The sequence below is a fragment of the Salvelinus namaycush genome, chromosome 13 (genome assembly GCF_016432855.1).
Source record: "Salvelinus namaycush isolate Seneca chromosome 13, SaNama_1.0, whole genome shotgun sequence".
In the NCBI taxonomy this organism is placed as follows: domain Eukaryota; kingdom Metazoa; phylum Chordata; class Actinopteri; order Salmoniformes; family Salmonidae; genus Salvelinus; species Salvelinus namaycush.
Window position 1 is genome coordinate 38,219,263 of NC_052319.1, and position 23,444 is coordinate 38,242,706.

Here is a 23,444-nt window from a genome sequence, read left to right on the forward strand (position 1 = left end):
AGATATCAGTTTGTCTCTGTGAATGGTTTGTCCTCTGACAAATCAACTGTACATTTCGGTGTTCCTCAAGGTTCCGTTTTAGGACCACTATTGTTTTCACTATATATTTTACCACTTGGGGATGTCATTCGAAAACATAATGTTAACTTTCACTGCTATGCGGATGACACACAGCTGTACATTTCAATTAAACATGGTGAAGCCCCAAAATTGCCCTCGCTAGAAGCCTGTGTTTCAGACATAAGGAAGTGGATGGCTGAAAACTTTCTACTTTTAAACTCGGACAAAACAGAGATGCTTGTTCTAGGTCCCAAGAAACAAAGAGATCTTCTGTTGAATCTGACAATTAATCTTGATGGTTGTAAAGTCGTCTCAAATAAATCTGTGAAGGACCTCGGCGTTACTCTGGACCCTGATCTCTCTTTTGACGAACATATCAAGACTGTTTCAAGGACAGCTTTTTTCCATCTATGTAACATTGCAAAATTCTGAAACTTTCTGTCCAAAAATGATGCAGAAAAATGTATCCATGCTTTTGTTACTTCTAGGTTAGACTACTGCAATGCTCTACTTTCCGGCTACCCGGATAAAGCACTAAATAAACTTCAGTTAGTGCTAAATACGGCTGCTAGAATCCTGACTAGAACCAACATTTTTTTATCATATTACTCCAGTGCTAGCCTCCCTACACTGGCTTCCTGTTAAGGCAAGGGCTGATTACAAGGTTTTACTGCTAACCTACAAAGCATTACATGGGCTTACTCCTACCTATCTTTCCGATTTGGTCCTGCCGTACATACCTACACGTACGCTACGGTCACAAGGCACAGGCCTCCTAATTGTCCCTAGAATGTCTAAGCAAACAGCTGGAGGCAGGGCTTTCTCCTATAGAGCTCCCTTTTTATGGAATGGTCTGCCTACCCATGTGAGAGACGCAGACTCGGTCTCAACTTTTAAGCCTTTATTGAAGACTCATCTCTTCAGTAGGTCCTATGATTGAGTGTAGTCTGGCCCAGGAGTGTGAAGGTGAACGGAAAGGCTCTGGAGCAACGAACCGCCCTTGCTGTCTCTGCCTGGCCGGTTCCCCTCCACTGGGATTCTCTGCCTCTAACCCTATTACAGGGGCTGAGTCACTGGCTTACTGGTGCTCTTCCATGCTGTCCCTAGGAGGGGTGCGTCACTTGAGTGGGTTGAGTCACTGACGTGATCTTCCTGTCTGGGTTGGAGCCCCCCCTTGGCTTGTGCCGTGGCGGAGATCTTTGTGGGCTATACTCGGCTTTGTCTCAGGATGGTAAGTTGGTGGTTGAAGTTATCCCTCTAGTGCTGTGGGGGCTGTGCTTTGGCAAAGTGGGTGGGGTTATATCCTGCCTGTTTGGCCCTATCCGGGGGTATCATCGGATGGGGCCAGTGTCTCCTGACCCCTCCTGTCTCAGCCTCCAGTATTTATGCTGCAGTAGTTTGTGTCGGGGGCTAGGGTCAGTCTGTTATATCTGGAGTACTTCTCCTGTCTTATTTGGTGTCCTGTGTGAATTTAAGTATGCTCTCTCTAATTCTCTCTTTCTCTCTTTCTTCCTTGCCCTAGGACCATGCCTCAGGACTACCTGGCATGACGACTCCTTGCTGTCCCCAGTCCCACCTGGCCGTCCTGCTGCTCCAGTTTCAACTGTTCTGCCTGCGGCTATGGAACCCTGACCTGTTCACCGGACGTGCTACCTGTCACAGACCTGCTCTTTTCAACTCTCTAGAGACAGCAGGAGCGGTAGAGATACTCTTAATGATCGGCTATGAAAAGCCAACTGACATTTACTCCTGAGGTGCTGACTTGTTGCTTGTTGACAACCACTGTGATTATTATTATTTGACCATGCTGGTCATTTATGAACATTTGAACATCTTGGCCATGTTCTGTTATAATCTCCACCCGGCACAGCCAGAAGAGGACTGGCCACCCCTCATAGCCTGTTTCCTCTCTAGGTTTCTTCCTAGGTTTTGGCCTTTCTAGGGAGTTTTTCCTAGCCACCGTGCTTCTACACCTGCATTGCTTGCTGTTTTAGGCTGGGTTTCTGTACAGCACTTTGAGATATCAGCTGATGTAAGAAGGGCTTTATAAATACATTTGATGATAACCACATTATCTTGATAGACAGTGCAGTGAAAACATAGGAGGGTAATTAGCAGCAGCTGGGGGTTGCCAGATGCCTTTCTGCCATAACTACCACCATCTTGAAAAATGTCCCAGGTCCACATTTCCCACTGGGCAACAGATGTAGGCCCATAACACTACACCCCTTTTTTCTCTCAATCTTGAATGTGTGTGTGTGTGTGTGTGTGTGTGTGTGTGTGTGTGTGTGTGTGTGTGTGTGTGTGTGTGTGTGTGTGTGTGTGTGTTGGATTACATTCTCAATTCACACTAAATAGTATATGAAATGTAAATATCTCTGCTTGTTTCATGGAACCTGATGAACTGAAAGACATTGTGTGGCTGTTGGCTGCAGCATGTCCCTGACCACAAGGCCTCGACCATTGGAATGCTGTTGGTGTCTGGGCCTGCTGTATGCATGGTCACTGCCAGTCAATACAGTACGTGCGCACACACACATTGCAGCATCTCACTGTCTGCACAGAAACAGCGCGCGCGTTCACACACACAGAAAGGATACGCAGGCAGCTGTACATGTCCTGCAGTGGTTTCTCGTCTGCAAACAGGCGCGACTGCACCAGCTCATGGATGAAGTTCACCTGCATACTGTGGACAAGAGCTTTGCAATCTGGAAGGAGGGGGCGGGGGGAGGATGGAGGGGAAAATATTCAAAATGGAGGATGGCAAAAAAAAGAAAGCAATCTCATTAAATAGTTTATTTGCGAGTGCTGGCTGCAATTTTCATTCAAGTTGGATTCCTCCTGCGCATCAGGACCAGAATAATTATAATCTACAGTAGATCAAGTTGGTGAGAGTTGTACAGTGGGGGTGGGTTGCCCCAATATGGATTAACTCTTAAACTGGGCTAAATCAAGATGTATCTATTAATCTTGTAGCATCAAATGTTAAACCTAGTTTTAAATTAATCCTAGTTAAATTAGAGGAAGGACTTAATTTAAATTTAGTTTTCACTTTAAACGTAGATTAATTTTAAGCCTGTTGCTCAATGAATTAAAAAAATATATATATATAAATTTAGATTGGAGATCAATTCTAAACTGCCACTTGAGGTGGTTTAACTAATAAAATGGAAGCATATCTTCTGTGGAGAGTTCCTCAGAGAATAATTAGAGACAGGTTTAATCCTGTTGAGTTTTATGATAATTATTAGTAGGCTATTTACGTGCCCATTTTGTACAACAATTAAATTGGAGTTTATGATATGCCCAGCCTTGGTACGAATGATGATTTTATGCAACATGCTGTAACGGGCCTGATAACGTTAACATTGTAGTGAAGTAGCATTAACCAGTTATTTATGCTTACTAAATATTGGTGGGTCAAGTTGTCCGTCGTCATCATAGGGGTTATGGAGAGGGGCAAACTGCTGGGGAATCATCTCGCATATTTTCTGGGTGATAGGATCAATTCCCTTGGCCGGAGGCCCCCCGCCGGCTCAGGTCTGAAATATTCCCCGCCCCTCCTCTGCTGCATCCTTTTTGGCTTTTGCTTTAAGAAAAACTCCAGCACGCTTTCATCCGATTTGTGTCCCTCTTCTCTTTAACCCGTGTCGAGCCATTACATTTATCGCATAAAATGGCCCAGGTGTCTAACTTCTTTTTGACAGTTGTGTTGTCTGTCTTTTTATCCTCCAGTACGGTACTACATTCCTCCATCAGCTCCGTCAAGCGGAGAAATTTGAACTTCATTGACATGCCATGATAAGGTGGCGAGCTGACAAATAATAAATGGCTAAATAATATTGGATGCTAGCTAGCTTGGTTTATAAACTAGCTAGCTACACGTTAGCTAACAAATTCGTTTTCTGTCTAGTACTGGCAAATAACGGATTTTATTTCAAAATTAGCCAACCCATGATAACCTTTCACGATGGAGTTGCAGTAGTTCTAACGTTACATTGTTATTATTTTATCAAGGAACAGCAACTTTGTGGCATCATTTGTCAGGTAGGCTAGCTACTTCGTTTCAACTCACAAAATACCTCATATTTCGGTGTAACATGTCACTAATAATAGTTTAAAACCGTTAATCATAGATTTACTGATTCAGATTTAAAAGTAAAGTGGTGCAACACATCTCTGATTACTTATAAACCTAGATTTATAAAACCTAGATTAGCTCTAATCCTAGATTGGTGTGTTAGTATTGGGTTCTGTGTGTTTGGTGTGTGGTCATTCAGGTGTTGTGTGTCTTACCTCCAGTCTCTTTGTCCTCCACCAGTATCTCCAGCTTCAAGAGTCTCCAGGGAATATCTGGGTCATCCCCCATCACTGTCAGAGTGGCCTCAAACTCCCCCTCCACGCGGAACTTCACACGCCCGTTAACTACAACACACAATACATAATGGTTGCCACCTTTTCAATAGCCAGAAACTGTCTTGCTGTGTGATGTTTACCCATGGAAAGGTTGGCCAGCTTTGTGTGGGAGTAGTTATTTTTTTCCTGGAACAAAAAAAAAGGGGCGTGGTCCACCCCTGGGCTCCGCTGGATTTAATGGTGTAGAGAACTTTTGGAATATTAAAGCAAATTCTCTGCAATTCTACACATTTCTCCATGGAGCTGAGTGAAAATGTTTAATTTTTAAAGCTAATTTCCTAAAATTCTACATATTCTCCCATGGAACTGAGAGAATATTTTGCCGTTTTAAATGCTAATTTCTTGTTCTATGCATTTTGCCATTGCTAATGCTGTGATCTTTCGAGCAAACATAATAGCTAAATCAATACTGCATTACTGCGAGGACTTCAGCCACAACAGCATCAGTGAGGTTGGGCACTGATGTTGGGCGATTAGGCCTGGCTCGCAGACTGCGTTCTAATTCATCCCAAAGGTGTAAGTGCCCAACCGCTACTCCTCTTGCCATTCGCCGAACTCCAGAGAACGCGTTTCTACCGCTCCAGAGTCTAATGGCGGTGAGCTTTACATCGATGTTTGGCATTGTGATTTTAGGCTTGTGTGAGGCTGATCGGACATGGAACCCATTTCATGAAGCTCCCGATGAACAGTTCTTGTGCCGACGTTGCTTCCAGAGGCAGTTTGGAACTCGGTAGTGAGTGTTGCAAACGAGGACAATTTTTATGCAATACACGCTTCAGCACTCGGCGGTCCCGCTCTGTGAGCTTGTGTGGCCTACCACTTCGCGGCTGAGCCGATGTTGCTCCTAGATGCCTCCAATTCACAATAACAGCACTTACAGTTGACAGGGGCAGCTCTAGCATGACAACAATTTAACAAACTAACTTGTTGGAAAGGTGGAATCCTATGACAGTGCCACGTTGAAAGTCACTGAGCTCTTCAGTAAGGCCATTCTACTGCCAATGTTTGTCTATGAAGATTGCATGGCTGTGTGGTCGATTTTATACACTTGTCAGCAATGGGTATAACTGAAATAGCCGAATCCACTCATTTGAAGGGGTGTCCACAAAATATATATATATTTTTTTTACACTGTTTTGACTTAAGTGCTTTTTCGGGATGCCTCAGTGGCCCGCCCAAGGATTTCAATGGAACCCTGTGTGTGTATGTGTGTGGTTGTGCGTGTGTGGCTGTGCATGTGTGTTTCTTACCCACGGTGAGGTTGGCTAGCTGAGGTGGTAGGTCTGTTGTGACAAGACGATGTCGCAGGATTTGATTGAGCTGGTTCAGGGTTGTCTGTTTCTCCACTTTAGTGATGGGATCTGGAGGAATGATTTTATCCTACACACACACGCACACACAGCTGTCAATGCACTGGCCCAAATAGGGCTTCAGATTTCTCCGTTCCTATTCCACACTCCCGTCCAGATGGTGGTGGTAACCCACTAAGGGTTTATGTGTTTGTGCACATATGTACATCATGCACACAAACGAAGAGTACAGAGTACATGAAGGACAAAATTGCTGGCTAAACCAGGCAGTCACCATGGCTACTTCAGCTACAGTTGCGAATAAACACAGAGGCATCAGACGCCTCATTCTATTTGACCAGTGAGCACTACTTAACCAGGCAAGTCAACAGAGAACCAGCTCTCATTTATAATAAAGAGGCCTGGTCAAGAGGCCAAAAGACACCAATACAATAAGAATAAATAACAGAAAGATGGACAACACAGACCAGTTAGGGGTGTCTTACTCGTATGCAGGTGGGCAGGCGCGGGTATGAGCCGGTGGTGAGCACATCGATGGCAAACGGGATGGCAAAGCTGGGCAGGCGTGCGTGCACCAGGGCGTCCCTCGCCAGCGATGCCAGCCTGTCAGCCGTGTCCACAAACAAGAAGGCCTGCTGGTCCAGGAAGCTGGAGATCATCTGTTTCCGTGGAAACCGGAGGTTAGGGGTTAGAGGTCAGGTTAGCTTACAACTGTTAATGACTACTAAGTAGTTCTAATTTTAATAATGTGCAAGTAGGCCTAACTCAAACTTTCACGTAAACAATGCATTGATATCAGTGGGGAAAATTGTGAGAAGGTTGGACTTGTATGTGCATAACTCAATCTAGTATCTGGTTGTGTATGCCCACTGTGAGAATATGATTGGTGTAGTAGAGTACTGTAGTCTTGCTTACATACCGCACACTTCTCCACCTTCCCAGCGTTGCTGGCCCATTTCACCAGGGCAAGGAGACGCACAAACAGCTGCCTGGTCCGACTGGAAAACTGGACGATCTCGATTTTTCTGTCAGAAACAGTACAGTAAAAAAGTTTTCAAACTCATCGGCACCAATGGTCAAAGAGGCAAAAATGTGCCTGTCACATACAACACAACATTCCCATTTTGACAAGTCAATTTCATCAGTGAGCACACCGAGTGAACCAAGAGACACACTTACCTTTCCATGTCTGTTTTTCTGGGTAGACTGCAAGAAGGACAGAAACACTATGGGTAACTTTCAGATATCATCACAACATCATTTTACCACACCATATGAACACAGAAAATAAAGAAATGTCAATTAATATGGACGCAAGGGTCAAATAAATGGTTGAAAGAAAAGACTCCAAGTAGGCTACTTGCACAACTATCTACTTTCCAAACGCTTTGCCATGAAACAAAACACATCATAACCACTATTTTGAGCCTGATGGACCTGGATCAGATATAACAAGAGTCAACATCAATAGCCCACTTGACGGAGTCTCGTCATTAGCTACTTACAGTTCACCCAACAGGGTGATTTCATGGTAGGTCCTCTGCAGGAGAAACTCAATCAGCAGGCTCAACCGGACCCCTTGCGTCGCCTGGGGTCCAGAAGAAGGCGGTTGTGTGGCCGAGGTGGGACCCCCGATAGGGACCAGTTGCCCATCTGATCCAATCTGCACTGGAGCCATTTTAAAATAACAAGGAAAGCTCCACCGATGGAGACCGAAAAAATGTAAACTATCGACTCGCAATTACTTCAAACTGGAACAAATGTTACACATATTCTATATCATTTCGCGCGACGTAATTATTAAGTAGGGGCTCGGCGTCTTCGCCCCATTGAAACATTGGCAAATACCCACGTTTTAATGGCTTATTACAGAACATATTCAATGCTGTTCAACCGCCATCTTTACTGTCTGACGGGAAGTGATCACGGTTAGGTGGAAAGGAATACCCGTAGACGGATTTCATGGACTGGAGAAACAATCGTTAAAATAACTAAATGTAAGGAGTCGCTCGTGTTTACTCTGCTGTCCCAGGATCAGTGTTCATTCACTAGGTTTTTTGTCAATTAGTTCAGGCAATAAACAATCAAACTGGCCCCTGATCAGCGCCAGTGGATCTGTGAGCGATAATAAATGTAACCAATCAGTGGTATTTTAAGTACATAAAATATTTTCCTCATAGTTTGAAACATCCACCACATTTATAATGTCTATTCGGCTTTTATAATATGTCCTCCTATCATTTCGTACTGGAAATTGTGCATGACATTTTAGTTAGTTAGACAGATCATATGACAGATACAGTGGCGTCAAGAACTTAAGTAAAAATATTTTTAAGTACTACTTAAGTTGTTATTTGGGGTATCTGTACATTACTTTACTATTTATAATTTTGACTACTTTTACTTTTACTTCACAGATTTCCTAAAGAAAATAATGTACTTTTTACTCCATACATTTTTCCTGACACCGAAAAGTACATATTACATGTTGAATGCTTAGCAAATTATGTCTAAATCCGTTTTAAAAAATGTGCCATTTGGTTAATATAAGCAATTTGAAATGATTTATACTTGTACTTTTACTTTTGATACTTATTAAGTATATTTTTGCAATTACATTTACTTTTGATACTTAAGTATATTTAAAAGCAAATACTTTTAGACTTTTACTCAAGTAGAATTTTACTGGGTGACTCACTTTTACTTAAGTCATTTTCAATTAAGGTACCACTACTTTTACTCAAGTATGACAATTGGGTACTTTTTCCACCACTGGACTGATAGACCTTATTTGTCCCTGAGGAGAACATACAGACAAAACATAATAAAGGACAAAACAAATAGATACATACACTGGTGTACATATTATATATTTGAGGATTGATGTGCATTGTCTCTGTCAAATAAATGTAATTAAACTTCAGTATACGATTTGATACATTTCAACTCCCCATGGACCTGAATGGCTGGTAAAGAAAAACAATTCAAGCCATAGATTATGTTGGCAGCGCCAGAGTCAATGGTAAAGGTATTAGGGTGGAATTCTGATTGGAATACCTGCTGACTCCTCAATTCCCAGAGGCAGGTAATAGGAATTACTTTTCCATTCCTTTCCTTTTCCCTTTTACAGGATATCATCAATATATTATTATTATATTATTATTATATCAATATGGCATGCCTGCAAAATAACATGGGAATCAAAACATTAACATAGAATCTTACTGTGAACCAAACAAGTGACAATCGTCTTTTTTTTGTCAAACTATTATTGCGTTACATGGATGCCTTGTCTGGAATTGTGACAGCTCTGGGGAGAACAGAAAACAGTATATGGTCAGATTATGACTTTACCAGAGTGCTTCACCTCCTTGTAGATTTCAAGAACAGCTTTGCCCTTGCTGTCATTTCAAACCACTGACAGGACAGATGAAGGGCATGAGGGTCAATGCACAAAAGGTGAGATAAAGGGAAAGTGCTAGAAACACACACACACACAAACACCTACACACTTGCACGAACACACACACATATATATATACACACACAACTGTAGAGGGGAAATGTGTGTGCAGGGGTTAATCCCACTTTAGCCGCTGGACTATGGCTGTCCAGTGAGTCAGCAGTTGAGCGCCCTTTCTCTCTCTCTCTCTATGTCTCTATCTCTCGCTCTGTGTCTCTCTCTCTCTGTCTCTCTGCAGTCTCCCAACAGTAGTTCATAGTTCATTCATTCATATCCACTCCCCTGGTACTGTGCAGGTCTCTGATCTTAACCAAATGACACTGGACTTTAAGCCTTTGAGTATTGTGTTTAATATTTTTCTATGTTCCCAGAGAGACTAAGATTAGTAACCTGACCACTCCTCATATGTCTATCAGTTGACAGACCAGCACCCTCCTCACAGTTCTACAGAGAAGTGTTGGGAAGGGCTACCTCTCTAGGGAAGGGCAAAGGGGACCCGCCTACCCCTAGAAGGGGTCTCATTTTGGAGGAAGGGATGTGCAGTCCTACTGGTATTTGAACAGAACTTTGTTTTTTCTCCTTGGCCAACTGAAATATGCACTGTCTTAGGTGCCCAATAATACACAATTTATGATAGATCATATGTATCTATTGCACACTGATAAATGTTTGTTATAAAATACTGACAGACTCAACAGATCCATGACAGCAGGAGGCGATATGTAGTCCTACAAAAACCCATTTTGATTCAGCAAGCAATGAATATGGGAGTTGAAGAAAATCCTGGATAAGCGAATCCAATATCGGGGTTGGAGTCAACCATCTATTCTACATTGTATTGATTTTTGTTACCATTCAGCACAGGTTCCATTTACGAAGTTGTTCCACAGAATAGCTAGTTGGCTCGTTAACTAATGTTGACATTTACAGTTCGGAAAGCCGTTAGGCATCTGTTTTCACGTTGTTCAGGACTGCGCTTCCGCCATATTGAAGAAGTTCACTAGCGGCAAGTTGTGACTGACTGGCTAGGACCGAACTGACAAGAGATCCGCTAGTCTCTAGATAGACTTGGGGGGGCTGCTAGCGCGCTGGTGACGCAGGAAAAACACCCAAGAGCTGACAAAAAAACCAAGGAACCAGATTATTCTAACTGACAGTTGAGCTTCAAATGAAATAGCAAGATATAGGGCACATTTATGTAATAAACAACGACACACTCGTCAAGGCTGGAGTAGGTCGTGAATAGAGGAGAAGTCCTATCAAATTCCTGGTAAGTGGTTATAGCAACTAACGTTAGCTTGCACTGTTAACATCAGCTGGTGGATGCAGGTAATGGCAGCTGACTTGGTAACGTTAGCTAGCTCTAACGTTATTTATTTTGTTAGAAATGTCTTGGACTGAAATACGATGATTCACGTCGTTAATCATTAAATAATTTAACTTGGATTGGGGAATGTTAGCTAGCTGGCTGTCTAAGTAATGTTATTAGTTCTGCCAGAATAGATAAGGTAGCTTACGCTAGCTAACGTAGTTAGCTACTTACTGTACGTTAGTTAAGTTTACCACGTTACTGTCTGACTCACCCAATGACAGGGGGGAGCAAGTTAATGTGGAGTTGGCTAGCTAAACTAACAGTTAGTTAACGGTTAGCTAGCTCGTGAACATTAACGTTATTGAAAGCCGGGTCGATATCAGCTAACTAGTTGACGTTTAAATTAGCTGTCGAGCTCTTTAGCTAGTTAACGTAATGACAGGCGGTTCCCCACCCCTGAACCAGATGTCTGAGTTGTTTTAATAGGAGTTAAATCCAGAAATATCGCGCCGTGACAACTGTAGACACGTCTAACTAGCTAACTTGTCAATGTTGGCTAGAGGAGTTGTAAGGTTAGCTAGTACCACAATAAAATATCTCACTATTGACGTGGTTGCGCGGCCTGCTCCTTAACAGCTAACTAGCGAACGTTAGCGCATTGTCTGCTGAAATGCAAATGTTTCAAAACGATGAATTCGTAGTTTGTGTCTAAATCTTGCCAGATATCCAGCTACCTTCAACTACCCTAATGAACTTGTATCAACGGTTACAGTTGCTGGCCAGGCAAAGGCCTGGAAAACTGCGCTTGGAAACTAGGCCTTCAAGTGACGGATCGCACTGCGAAATCAGACTTAATACGGTTGTTGTTAGCTGGATAGTTAGCTTCCAATTTAGCTAGCGAGCTGTTTTTACAAAAATGTATTGTCTTGATATTTCTAAGTGTAATGATATGACATTTCTGATTTTGGAATACGATCTTAATTTCCTTGATGAATGTAAGCAGATCACACAGCCAACCAACCCAACCTTACGTTAGCGAACTACTGTAGCTAGCTATTTAGCTAAGTTGACAGATACACCCGTGTTGGATGTATTTTAAGTAGCTAGCAAAGATGAAGATGTAGCTGCAGAATCATGGACCTGTTTGGTCAACTGTAATATGATATATAATTTATTTTTCATAACTTGTAAACGAATGTGTAATCTATTGCCTGTCAATTAACTTACTTGCCAACAACATCCTTGCAAAATGCTAACTAACGTTAGTCAGTGACTGTTTTCATAGTGATCTTATCAGAATGATGGAATAAATATAAATGGCTAATCAGCTAGTTCAATGGCATATATATATATATATATAATGTCACCTCTAATGTCGTCATGGACATAGCTTATTTCTGAGTGATTTAATACTGAACTCTCAGGTTTGGACCATACCGTCTAGTGGCCCCTTTCATTCGGTATACAGCTGTAATTCAAGGCCCATTTCACATGACATAGCCAGCCAGTGATGTTTAAAGAGCTAGCTAGCCCGACAGGCTGCAACAGTATTTATGTGTTATTAGCTAGTCATCCAGTTAGAGACTGAAGGATGTTGAACAGAGGATGACCTCCCTTGTTTCACAATGCCATTCAGTATGGTATCATTTTCAATTCGCAGTTACTGATTTAAAAGGAACGATCACTGACTGGTGTTTTCTTTGTGCAATATGCTGTTGCTTAATTAGCAGTGGCTAAATGCATTCATCACTTAAGGGGATCCAACTGTAGGCTACTCAATAGTGTGGTTTTGAGCTGGGCTCTCTAGGGAATGTCCTGCAGTAGAAGCATTTTAATGGCATGTTTCTGACGCCAGTGGTAAGGACAGGAAATGTCTCAGTTTCAGTACCTCAAAAGTTCACTAAATTTGTTTCCTTACTGAATTGACCACTAGCAGATGGATACAAATGTGAACACAGGTGCTGCAGATAATTTAGAATCCTTAAATGTTTTTTGACCTACTACTACCACACCCAGGCATCTCCTGAAGATGACATATCAGCATAATCACTGTTAGTGGATTTTAGGGTTGCGCCTAATCAGTGTTTGATCAGATTGTGTTTTGCAGGGCTTGAATCTGGGTTTAGTTTTGTGTTGAATTATCATGTTACCAATGTTCTCTCTGAAATGATAAAGCTGTTCTCAATCAGTTTTTAAACAAGTATCTCATTATAGCTACCTAACATCAAAGAGTAAAGCAGCCAGGTGTTGATCAGAGAACTCGCACGGACGCGAGCACACACACAGAGCTCTCCAGGTCTACCAGACCAGCACAGCTGCGGTGGTTTCTTTAATGACATCACAAACGTAGTCACAGTCAGTCCATTGCCAGACCCAACCATTTAAATATGTCACCGAATACATCAAGGCCTATGAAGGAAATATCATGTGTAGGGAATACATGATCAAACCCTCTTGTTCTGAACTGGGGTGGATTGGATTTCCAGTCATATTGTCTCTCTGCCAGGCAAGACTGGTGTTGTCCCTGCAGCCAACTGATTGCAGCCACATATGTGTTCAGGAGGATGCAACATACTTAACTTTGCAGATAGAAATGCCATGAATATATCATCAGACATAATTCTCTACTCGTCATGTCAGAGAGAGGCATGTATATCTATTCTACTCAATATATTTCTGTTGTAGTGTTGTAACAGTTTAGCTTCCATCCCTCTCCTCGCCCCTAACTGGGCTCGAACCAGGGACCCTCTGCACACATCGACAACAGCCACCCTCGAAGCATCGTTACCCATCGCTCCACAAAAGCGAGGGACGTCACCGATTGAAACGCTATTAGCGCGCATCCCGCTAACTAGCTAGCCATTTCACATCGGTTACACCAGACTGAACGCTACCCAGGCTTTCAGCTGGGTGGAGAGGACAGAGAGAGTTAATACTACTGATCCTTATGGCCTTTGTGTCCTCTGGAACTGCGGTTGGCCTTTGTTGGGACATACAACAAAGGCCAACCGCAGTGCGTGGTGCGACATGTGCGTGGTGTGGTTATAAACCAGATTGTACCTTCGAGCTGGAGGGAGAATAGAATTTATGGTGATGACTTTCTCATAGACTTTATATGAAGTTGAGGCTTTGCGTTTCTGTAGGCTAGATATTGAAACTATATATTTTGATAAGAAAGATGCTGCTGATTTGGCTTTATTTTTCAAGGAAGTTTATTTTAAATCGCGAAGTGGTTGAGCAGTTTTCCCAAAGACTGAGAGGGGAAAAAGCATGCATTTGTATTTCATACAGACATTCTGTGTTGGTCTGGAACAGAATCGTAAAGGAGAGTGAAAGCAAAAGGGATGAGAAATATATCTCCTGCTTCCTGGCCAACCGATCCCATGGTTACTTCAGGAAATCCCCTCTCTTGTCTGAAACTGAGAAAGTTGTTGTCTTTGCTTTATGCTGTTCAGAGTTCAAATCCTAAAAAACTATGTGCCTCCACCACCTCTATACATGTCAAGAATAAGACTAAACTCAAAATGGTGTATGATTCATTTCCAATTCCAGCATATGTGGTTTGTAGAATAACTGACAAGTTTCCATCTGGTCAGGGGCTTATGGTAGTAGGAAAAGAAAGCAGCAAGTACAGTATGTCACATTTCCATTCCATCGTCTGCTCCCAATCTTATCTATCAGTTTTCATGATATTGGCGTCACGTACTAGGCCTATTCTTTTGGTTTTCCTTCTGATCTCAATTGGATGAATATTAAATTGGGGATTCGTCACTGAACAATTGTTTCGTTTTGCTTGTTATTGCTCAATATAAAACGTTTGAGATATATCTTGATGGCCAATTCTGTGGGATTGTGCAAGGTATTACCTGAGTGCGGTAGTCTTACATGAATCCCATCCATCCCAGATGATTTCCATCCTTAACCCTTTGTGTTTATAAGCAAAGCACAAACTAAGAGTTTGTGGCTTTTGGCCACTGTAAGCGGTTGATTCCTAGATCAGTGATTCTTCCAAGCGGAGGCCACTTTTGAGAAAACCCATCAACAGAGCCCTGACGTTAGTGTCATTACAGCACTGAAACGCAGGCCAATGATCCACTTGGCTATTAATCGTTTTTCATGCTGGCTGGCATGCCGGTTATGCTGCGTGTATGATGATCATTATACTGTCTGAATGAGGCTGTTTAGGTAACACTCCATGGCAGTCATTTAGCTAGACTTGAACCACAACTGTTCATCTTGAGTTCTTTTGCTTGTTTGTGTATAAAAAAAAATTTAGGGACTACAATTAATGCATGTGCATTTAGCAGGGTTGGGGTCAATTTCATTTAAATTCCAGTCAATTCAGGAAGTACACGAATGTTCCAATTCTCTTCCATGCTTTTCAATGACACTGTCTTACGTCAGCGAGTCGATACCGTCAGCACTGATCTCGTTTCTCGCAAATGGAAATGGGATAGTTCAAAAGTAGTTTGGCTATAATGTGCTGTCTAACCCATTGATGTATAAGGTCTAACCTATACCTCAGTGTGTCTAACATTAACAAATATTACCATTAGGTGACATCATCTGCTAAACCCCATTTCTGCCTCAAAACTGTCTGAATTAATCTAAGCTAAAACAAAAAATCTATGTTGATGCTTTTTTGATGAAGTATTACTTGCCCTACTTCATATCTAGTTAAGGATTATTGTGCTTCAATGAGCAGTATTTTTGAATTTTGAAGATGGGCATGTAAGCTAGCAAAAACTTTAGGGCTGACCCCAATTAGTTGACTGGTCGATTGTTTGGTCATCAGGCTGTTGGTTGACCGAGATTTGTTTTAGTCAAGCGTTTACATATACAGTACCAGTCAAAAGTTTGGACACACCTAATCATTCTAGTGTTTTTATTTTTACTATTTTCTAAATTATATAATAATAGTGAAGACATCAAAACTATGAAATAACATACATGGAATCATGTAGTAACCAAAAAGTGTTAAATTGATTTGTTTATTTTATATTTGAGGTTCTTCAAAGTAGCCACCCTTTGCCTTTGACAGCTTTGCACACTAATGGCATTCTCTCAACCAGCTTCATGAGGTAGCCACCTGGAATGCATTCCAATTAACAGGTGTGCCTTGTTAAAAGTTAATTTGTGGAATTTCTTTCCTCAATGCATTTGAGCCAATCAGCTGTGTTGTGTCAAGTTAGGGGTGGTATACAGAAGATAGCCCTATTTGGTAAAATACCATATTATGGCAAGAACAGCTCAAATAAGCAAAGCGAAATGACAGTCCATAATTACTTTAAGACATGAAGGTCAGTCAATCTGGAATATTTCAAGAACACGTGCAGTTGCAAAAACCATCAAGCGCTGTGATGAAACTGGCTCTCATGAGGACCGCCACAGGAAAGGAAGACCCAGAGTTACCTCTGCTGCAGAGGATAAGTTCATTAGAGTTAACTGCACCTCAGATTGCAGCCCCAAAAAATGCTTGACAGAGTTCAAGTAACAGACACATCTCATCATCAACTATTCAGAGGAGACTCTGTGAATCAGGCCTTCATGGTCGAATTGCTGCAAAGAAACCACTACTAAAAGACACCAATAAGAAGAGACTTGCTTGGGCCAAGTAACACAAGCAATGGACATTAGACCGGTGGAAATCCTGCCTTTGGTCTGATGAGTCCAAATTCACCTCCGTGTCTTTGTGAGACGCAGAGTAGGTAAACAGATGATCTCCGCATGTGTGGTTTCCACCGTGAAGCATGGAGGAGGATGTGATGGTGTGGGGGTGCTTTGCTGGTGATACAGTCTGTGATTTATTTAGAATTCAAGACACACTTAACCAGCATGGCTACCACAGCATTCTGCAGCGATACGCCATCTCATGTGGTTTGCGCTTAGTGGGACTATCATTTGTTTTTCAACAGGTCAATGACTCAACACACCTCCAGGCTGTGTAAGGGCTATTTGGCCAAGAAGGAGAGGGATGGAGTGCTGCATCAGATGGCCTGGCCTCCACAATCACCCGACCTCAACCCAATTGAGATGGTTTGGGATGAGTTGGACCGCAGAGTGAAGGAAAAGCAGCCAACAAGCACTCCGCATATGTGGGAACTCCTTCAAGACTGTTGGAAAAGCACTCCAGGTGAATTTGGTTGAGAGAGTGCCAAGTGTGCAAAGTTGTCACGGGTGACTCGTTTGAAGATTCTCAAATATAAAATATTTTTTGATTGGTATAACACTTCTTTTTTTGCTTACTACATGATTCCATATGTGTTATTTCATAGTTGTGATGTCTTCACTATTATTCTACCATGTAGAAAATTGTACAAATAAAGAAAAACCCTTGAATGAGTAGGTGTCCAAACTTTTGACTGATACTGTATACTTTCCGAATGCACTGTATATCACCAGTAGTACATTTACTGTTAATTCCTATAGTTTCTCATCTACAATGTTTTTTACTTTGGTTAAGGTAATTTCTTTTTATGCATTCAATGTTATTCCAGTCTTCATGTTCTCATTGTCAGAGTGGACACATTGTTTCCAGAGTGCACGACCTTTGCTACACCTGTGAGAAGCATGTTGTTTTGGTTTATTTAATTCCATTTACAAGTTGTCAATAAAATGTAGTCATTGTCTTTTGTTTGGAGCATTCCTTTTCAATGTTGAGTAAGGATGTGCACGCATAGAAGTAGTCATATTCAATCAATCCCTATCCCAGTCTGCTGTCCCCACATGCTTCAAGATGGCCACCATTGTTCTTGTTCCCAAGAAAGCTAACGTAACTGAACTAAATGACTATCGCCCCATAGCACTCACTTTTGTCATCATGAAGTGCTTTGAAAGACTAGTCAAGGATCATATCACCTCCACCCTACCTGATACCCTAGACCCACTCCAATTTGCTTACCGCTCCAATAGGTCCACAGACGATGCAATCGCCATCACACTGCCCTATCCCATCTGGACAAGAGGAATACCTATGTAAGAATGCTGTTCATTGACTACAGCTCAGCTTTCAACACCATATTACCCTCCAAGCACATCATTAAGCTTTAGACCCTGGGTCTCGACCCTGCCCTGTGCACCTGGGTCCTGAACTTTCTGACGGGCTTCCCCCAGGTGGTGAAGATGGGCAACAACATCTCCACTCCCCACAAGGGTGCATTCTCAGCTCACTCCATTACTCCCTGTTCACCCGTGACTGCGTGGCCATGCACGCTTTCAACTCAATCATCAAGTTTGCAGACGACTACAGTGTTAGGCTTGATTACCAACAACGACAGCCTACAGGGCGGAGGTGAGGGCACTCAGTGTGGTGTCAGGAAGATAACCTCTCACTCAATGTCAACAAAACAAAGAGATGATTGTGGACTTTAGGAAACAGCAGAGGGAGCACCCCCCTATCCACATCGACGTGACAGTAGTGGACAAGGTGGAAAGTTTTAAGTTCCTCAGCGTACACCTCACGGACAAACTAAAATGGTCCACCCACACAGACAGTGTGGTAAAGAAGGCGCAACAGCACCTCTTCAACCTCAGGAGGCTGAAGAAATTTGGCTTGTCACCTGAAACCCTCAAACTTTTATTGATGCACAATCGAGAGCATCCTGTCGGGCTGTATTACCGCTTGGTACTGCAACTGCACCGCCCACAACCACAAGGCTCTCCAGAAGGTAGTGCGGTCTGCACAACGCACATCACTGTGGGCAAACTACCTGCCCTCCAGGACACCTACAGCACCCGATGTCACAGGAAATCCAAAAAGATGATCAAGGACAACAACCACATGAGCCACTGCCTGTTCACCCCGCTACCATCCAGAAGGCGAGGTCAGTACAGGTGCATCAAAGCTGGGACCGAGAGACTGAAGAACAGCTGCTATCTCAAAGCCATCAGACTGTTAAACAGCCATCACTAACATTGAGTGGCTGCTGCCAACATACAGACTCATCACTGGCCATTTTAATAAATGTATTTAATGAAGGGATCACTGGTAACTTTAAATAATGCCACTTTAATGTTTACATGTCCTACATTACTCATCTCAAGTGTATATACAATTTTGTACCATCTATTGCATCTTGCCTATGCTGTACGTGCATCCATATCTTTATATGTACATATTCTGATTGTGTATATATAAGGTAGCCGTTGTGAATTTGTTAGATTACTTGTTAGATATTACTGCACTGTCGGAACTAGAAGCACAAGCATTTCGCTACACTCGCATTAACATCTGCTAACCATGTGTATGTGACCAATAACATTTGATTTGATTTATTCCTATAGGCTATCTGGCCTGCAAGAAAAATATAGGCATATAAATGTGCCCATTTTTAAGGATCATAGTATTTTTGATTGGCTTAACACACAACCACTGACCTGTGGAGCTTCTCAAAGTAATGTTTTCTTCACCTCAAACAGCAAGCAAACGAAGTCTGTTTTTACATCCATTGAGAATGACAACAGTTCCTCAATGTATTTGAAACATCTTTCCAGCTCTCTCCCTTTCAGTAACCTCTCAGCGTGAAAGAGAAACATGTTATGTTCTGATCCAGTGGAAACATCATAGAACATGCCTACCTGATTACTTCTTATCAGTGCTTGACTTGGACTGAAATAGGTTCCGTTACTCATTTTGGGTGCTGGTACTGTTTATATTTAGGTGCAGGAGATCCACAATACTTTCAAGCTAATATTCTATAGGAGGAACAGGAGCTCAAGCAGTTAAAATATGAGGTGCCGGTACTCCGCTCCGGTGAGCTCCTGCCCAAGTCCAGCACTGCTGCTTATCCCTTGCGCAAATAACCTACAGCTGTGTCTGTATGCAAGTTTTGGGCCGGACCCAAGTTAATAGTTGATACAATGTTTCAAGTTCGTTGCAAACTTGTGTAGCTAATGTGATTTATAGGATATTTTTTTAAACTTTATGTAGGCTATTTTTACATAGTTGGCAATAGAAGTTTGTTTTTAGGTTGATCATTTTCATTTAGATTTGGATAGAATTTTGATTAACCACATGACAATGATTTTCAGATATGAAGACGTTATTATAAATTAAATAAAGCTGTTCCAAGAAAATGTGCATTTGAAAACCGTAACTGGCACGCAGATCAGTAGAAATGGTAAGATAAATTGGCATTCCACGTGAGAAAGGTTGCCGATTCCTCGTGTAGCCTATTACTGGCATCTTCAGGAGAGTAATGGCAGAATCTGCGAAAGCCAGTAGGAGCGGGAGAATGGTTAGGTTAAGGTTATTTTCTTCTGGTTATCTAGATCTCTGGCGCTCTCTTGAGTCATTTTGTCTTCATCAAACCGTAAACTTAAAGCATCAGACAAGCTCAATGCACATAGTTGATTTTATTAAAACACATAGTGTGTCTATATGAAAAATACACGCTTAAAAATGTAGAACAATCGATTGGTCGAAAGAACAGATGCATTTCAGTCAACCAAGATTTTTTTTTTACTGAAACGATGCAACCAGCTACCTACTTAGTGCTTAGCTGAGCTGACCCAACGATTAGATTGCGGCGAAAAATGCCAATCTACAAACTGATTTCTGATAACTGTTGGTTCCTCTTAATTGTGGGGACTGCATGTCTACAACTTTAGGGTAATTTAAACCGGCTAAGCAAGCTTTTTATGTCGGTGAAGGAAGAGCTAGGTAACTAGTTCACTAGCTAGCTACAACAATTAGTGTTAGCTACACAGCTGATCAAGTCACTGCACTGCCTGGCGACCAACATCCTTGCACAGAATTTGTGGAGGAGATAGCCCCCAGTTTGTTTTTATTTTCCCACAATTGCAAACTATTAAATCACTGTCAAAACATTTGCAATAATTAGGTAACTATTCTTCATATTTCATGGACTCATACAAGAGCGCAGTTATATAGTAAAAATTAGGAACTGGGTTAAAAAAAAATCAATGGTGTATGCTCACTATTCAATAAGAGTTCCATTTCCTGCAAGACAGATTGGTTGAGGGACGAGTGTCCAGGAGGAGTGACGCCATCTGACGTGAGACAGTGTTTCTATTAGGAATTTTTAATATTTTAATTGGAGTTTAGTTCACTTTTTGAATTGTAATGGGATTGACCCCAACCCTGGTATTTCCTTATATAATAGAGGGCATTTCCACTACTAGCATTCATTGTATCCTTGCCATACTAGCAGTCTCTGAGGTCGTCTTGGCCTCTTCCTCTCCAGAGTCAGGCCCATGGTGTCAATGTCATGCTGTTTTAACTGGAGACGCTGCTGCCTACTCTCTCTGTACTACAGCCCTTGGAAAGTGCTCGTTGGCAGCCTCACTGCTGAATATGAGGTTCTTTCCATCTGTTGAGGATTGATATCTTTCTATATTTTTACACTTAATGCTGTACGTTAGTAGCAATATCATCGTAGTAAATGTATCTTTTCACCTCTTACCGCAGACTTAATAACAACCAGACATTTGTTTAATTCCAATGCCTGCATGGCTAGCTATGGCTGGATGTTATACAAGACTACACCGGCACAGAATGCTAGAAAATTAGGCCTGTATGTTTTTGCTATGACGTCTCGTAAGTGGTGCCAATAAGTGCTGAGTTTGCAGCCAGGTCTTATCGTGTTTCACTGATGGTCATGCTGACGACCAGCACATGCCAATCTCTCAGCTGATGTGATGGGAAATTAAACACCCGGACTCGGCAGCAGCCTGCCAGAGATGGTGTTGGCCTAACCGGTTCCTCTGTGTACCGTTGTTCCTTATTACGTCAGCGCTGTAATGCCTATCAGTCTTACTTCCGCACATTGCCTCTACAATACTGTTTTCTAACTGCACTCATGGAACGCAAGCAAGTGTCTGGGGGGGAAATACGAAAGATTGTTCCCTATCATTGTGATACGTCCCAAAGTGTCTTGACTGACAGAATTGAAGGCTTATCTTTACTCTTGCAATGTTATATCATGCACATGCCTTAATCATATTTCAGTGTACACTGTCTTCTTTATTGTTATCCCCAAGCCAAACACACAGCGAGCCAGGCTCACCTGACAGGTGGTCACTGACACCACCAAACAACTTATTTGATAACGCATGATGACTATAAAAAAGAAACATACCGTATTTAACACAACGTAGACGTGATCCATGTTAAAATCTTTCCTATCACGTCCATTCGTTTTTGTGAGTGAGACCACCATGCAGTATTTTTATTGTCTATGACAACTAACCCAATGATACACCCTAACCCTGTCCTCTCTTCTCCAGGTTATGCAATGGTCTCAGCGGCCCGTCCAGATCTCCAGGTGGTTCTGTCCCTCTCTCTCGTGCCGCGGCCGCTGCTCTCCTCCCTCTGCTCTGCCTCTGAGGTTGCTGAGGCGCCTCCTGTGATTTCCCTCGTGGTCAGTGCTGCCTAAGAGGCCAAGATTGCCAAGATCTGCCCCGTGGCGAGCATGACAGCCACCACGCGTGGCTCTCCGGTGGGGGGCAACGACAGCCAGTCGGGCCAGGGCCAGGCACCCGATGCCCAGAGTCAGAGCCAGCCCCCGCTGCCACAGAACCAGGTCAGGAAACTGTCAGTCCCATCCTCTCATCTCTGTCCTTCACCTCAACATCATGTGTTCACCATGTTCTCTCTTCTAGTCCTCTTTCCTTTTTCTGTCTCTCTCTCTCCCCTCATCCAGGGCTCCAGAATAACATTTTCCCCTGGTGCCACTAACTTATTCAGTTGGTGGAACCAGCCCGTGATTTGGTGGCACACCCAATTTTTTTATTTCTCAAGGTCACACAATATAATACATTTGAGTCATCTTATGAAGTCATTCACAATGCTTTATTAAGAAGTGTAATAGACTACCGAGATGGTATTCGATAAATCTGTTGTTATATCTAACATATCCAAGCTGGAATGCATGATTCAAAATATTTTTATATGCAACCTAAACCAGTGGTTGTCATGCATTTTGGGGTGACAATTAGGCTATTTTTGTTATATTTTACTGTCAAAATGGGGTTCCAGAATTTCCATACGGTCTATTCAGACCCCTTGACTTTTTCCACATTTTGTTACGTTACAGCCTTAATCTAAAATGTATTAAATCGTTTTGTCCCACATCAATCTACACACAATACCTCATAATGACAAAGCAAAAACAGTTTTTTTGAAATGTTAGCTAATTTATTAAATAAAAAAACAGATCACATTTACATAAGTATTCAGACCCTTTACTCAGTACTTTGTTGAAGCACCTTTGGCAGCAATTACAGCCTCGAGGCTTCTTAGGTATGACGCTACAAGGCACACCTGTATTTGGGGAGTTTCTTCCATTATTCTCTGCAGATCCTCAAGCTCCTCTGTCAGCTTGGATGGGCAGCGTCGCTGCACAGCTATTTTCAGGTCTCTCCAGAGATGTTCGATCAGGTTCAAGTCCGGGCTCTGGCTGGGCCACTCAAGGACATTCAGGGTCTTGTCGCGAAACCACTCTCTGCATTGTCTTGGCTATGTGTTTAGTGTTGTTGGACTGTGAACCTTCACCCCGGTCTGAGATCCTAAGCACTCTGGAGCAGGTTTTCATCAAGGATCTCTCTGTACTTTGCTCATTTCATCATTCCCTCGATCCTGCCACCACCATGCTTCACCGTAGGTATGGTGCCAGGTTTCGTCCAGACGTGATGCTTAGCATTTAGGCAAAAGAGTAGAGTCTTGTATTCATCAGACCAGAGAACCTTGTTTTTCATGGTCTGAGAGTCCTTTAGGTGCCTTTTGGCGAACTGCAAGCTGGCTGTCATGTGCCTTTTACTGAGGAGTGGCTTCCGTCTGGCCACTCTACCATAAAGGCCTGAATGGTGGAGTGCTGCAGAGATGGTTGATCTTCTGCAAGGTTCTCCCATCTCCACAGAGGAG

At 42.4% G+C, this 23,444-nt stretch overlaps 2 protein-coding genes across 2 annotated transcripts in view; one reads left to right on the forward strand and one right to left on the reverse strand.

Annotated features, from left to right (window-relative positions):
- The window catches only part of LOC120058513 (mediator of RNA polymerase II transcription subunit 14-like), a 39,829-nt gene extending 32,141 nt beyond the window's left edge, over positions 1 to 7,688 (reverse strand). The window contains exons 1-7 of the mRNA XM_039007226.1: positions 7,292 to 7,688; positions 6,966 to 6,992; positions 6,706 to 6,811; positions 6,272 to 6,445; positions 5,727 to 5,856; positions 4,357 to 4,485; positions 2,661 to 2,768 (exon numbers count right to left, since the gene is read on the reverse strand). Coding sequence (XP_038863154.1) covers positions 2,661 to 2,768; positions 4,357 to 4,485; positions 5,727 to 5,856; positions 6,272 to 6,445; positions 6,706 to 6,811; positions 6,966 to 6,992; positions 7,292 to 7,464 — 847 coding nt within the window. The 5' untranslated portion in view covers positions 7,465 to 7,688. The remainder of the gene's footprint in view (positions 1 to 2,660; positions 2,769 to 4,356; positions 4,486 to 5,726; positions 5,857 to 6,271; positions 6,446 to 6,705; positions 6,812 to 6,965; positions 6,993 to 7,291) is intronic.
- A 2,622-nt stretch (positions 7,689 to 10,310) lies between these two features.
- Positions 10,311 to 23,444, forward strand: part of LOC120058514 (probable ubiquitin carboxyl-terminal hydrolase FAF-X) — a 75,559-nt gene continuing 62,425 nt past the window's right edge. Inside the window, exons 1-2 of the mRNA XM_039007227.1 lie at positions 10,311 to 10,519; positions 21,809 to 22,104. Of these exons, the coding sequence (XP_038863155.1) occupies positions 21,994 to 22,104 (111 nt within the window). The 5' untranslated portion in view covers positions 10,311 to 10,519; positions 21,809 to 21,993. The remainder of the gene's footprint in view (positions 10,520 to 21,808; positions 22,105 to 23,444) is intronic.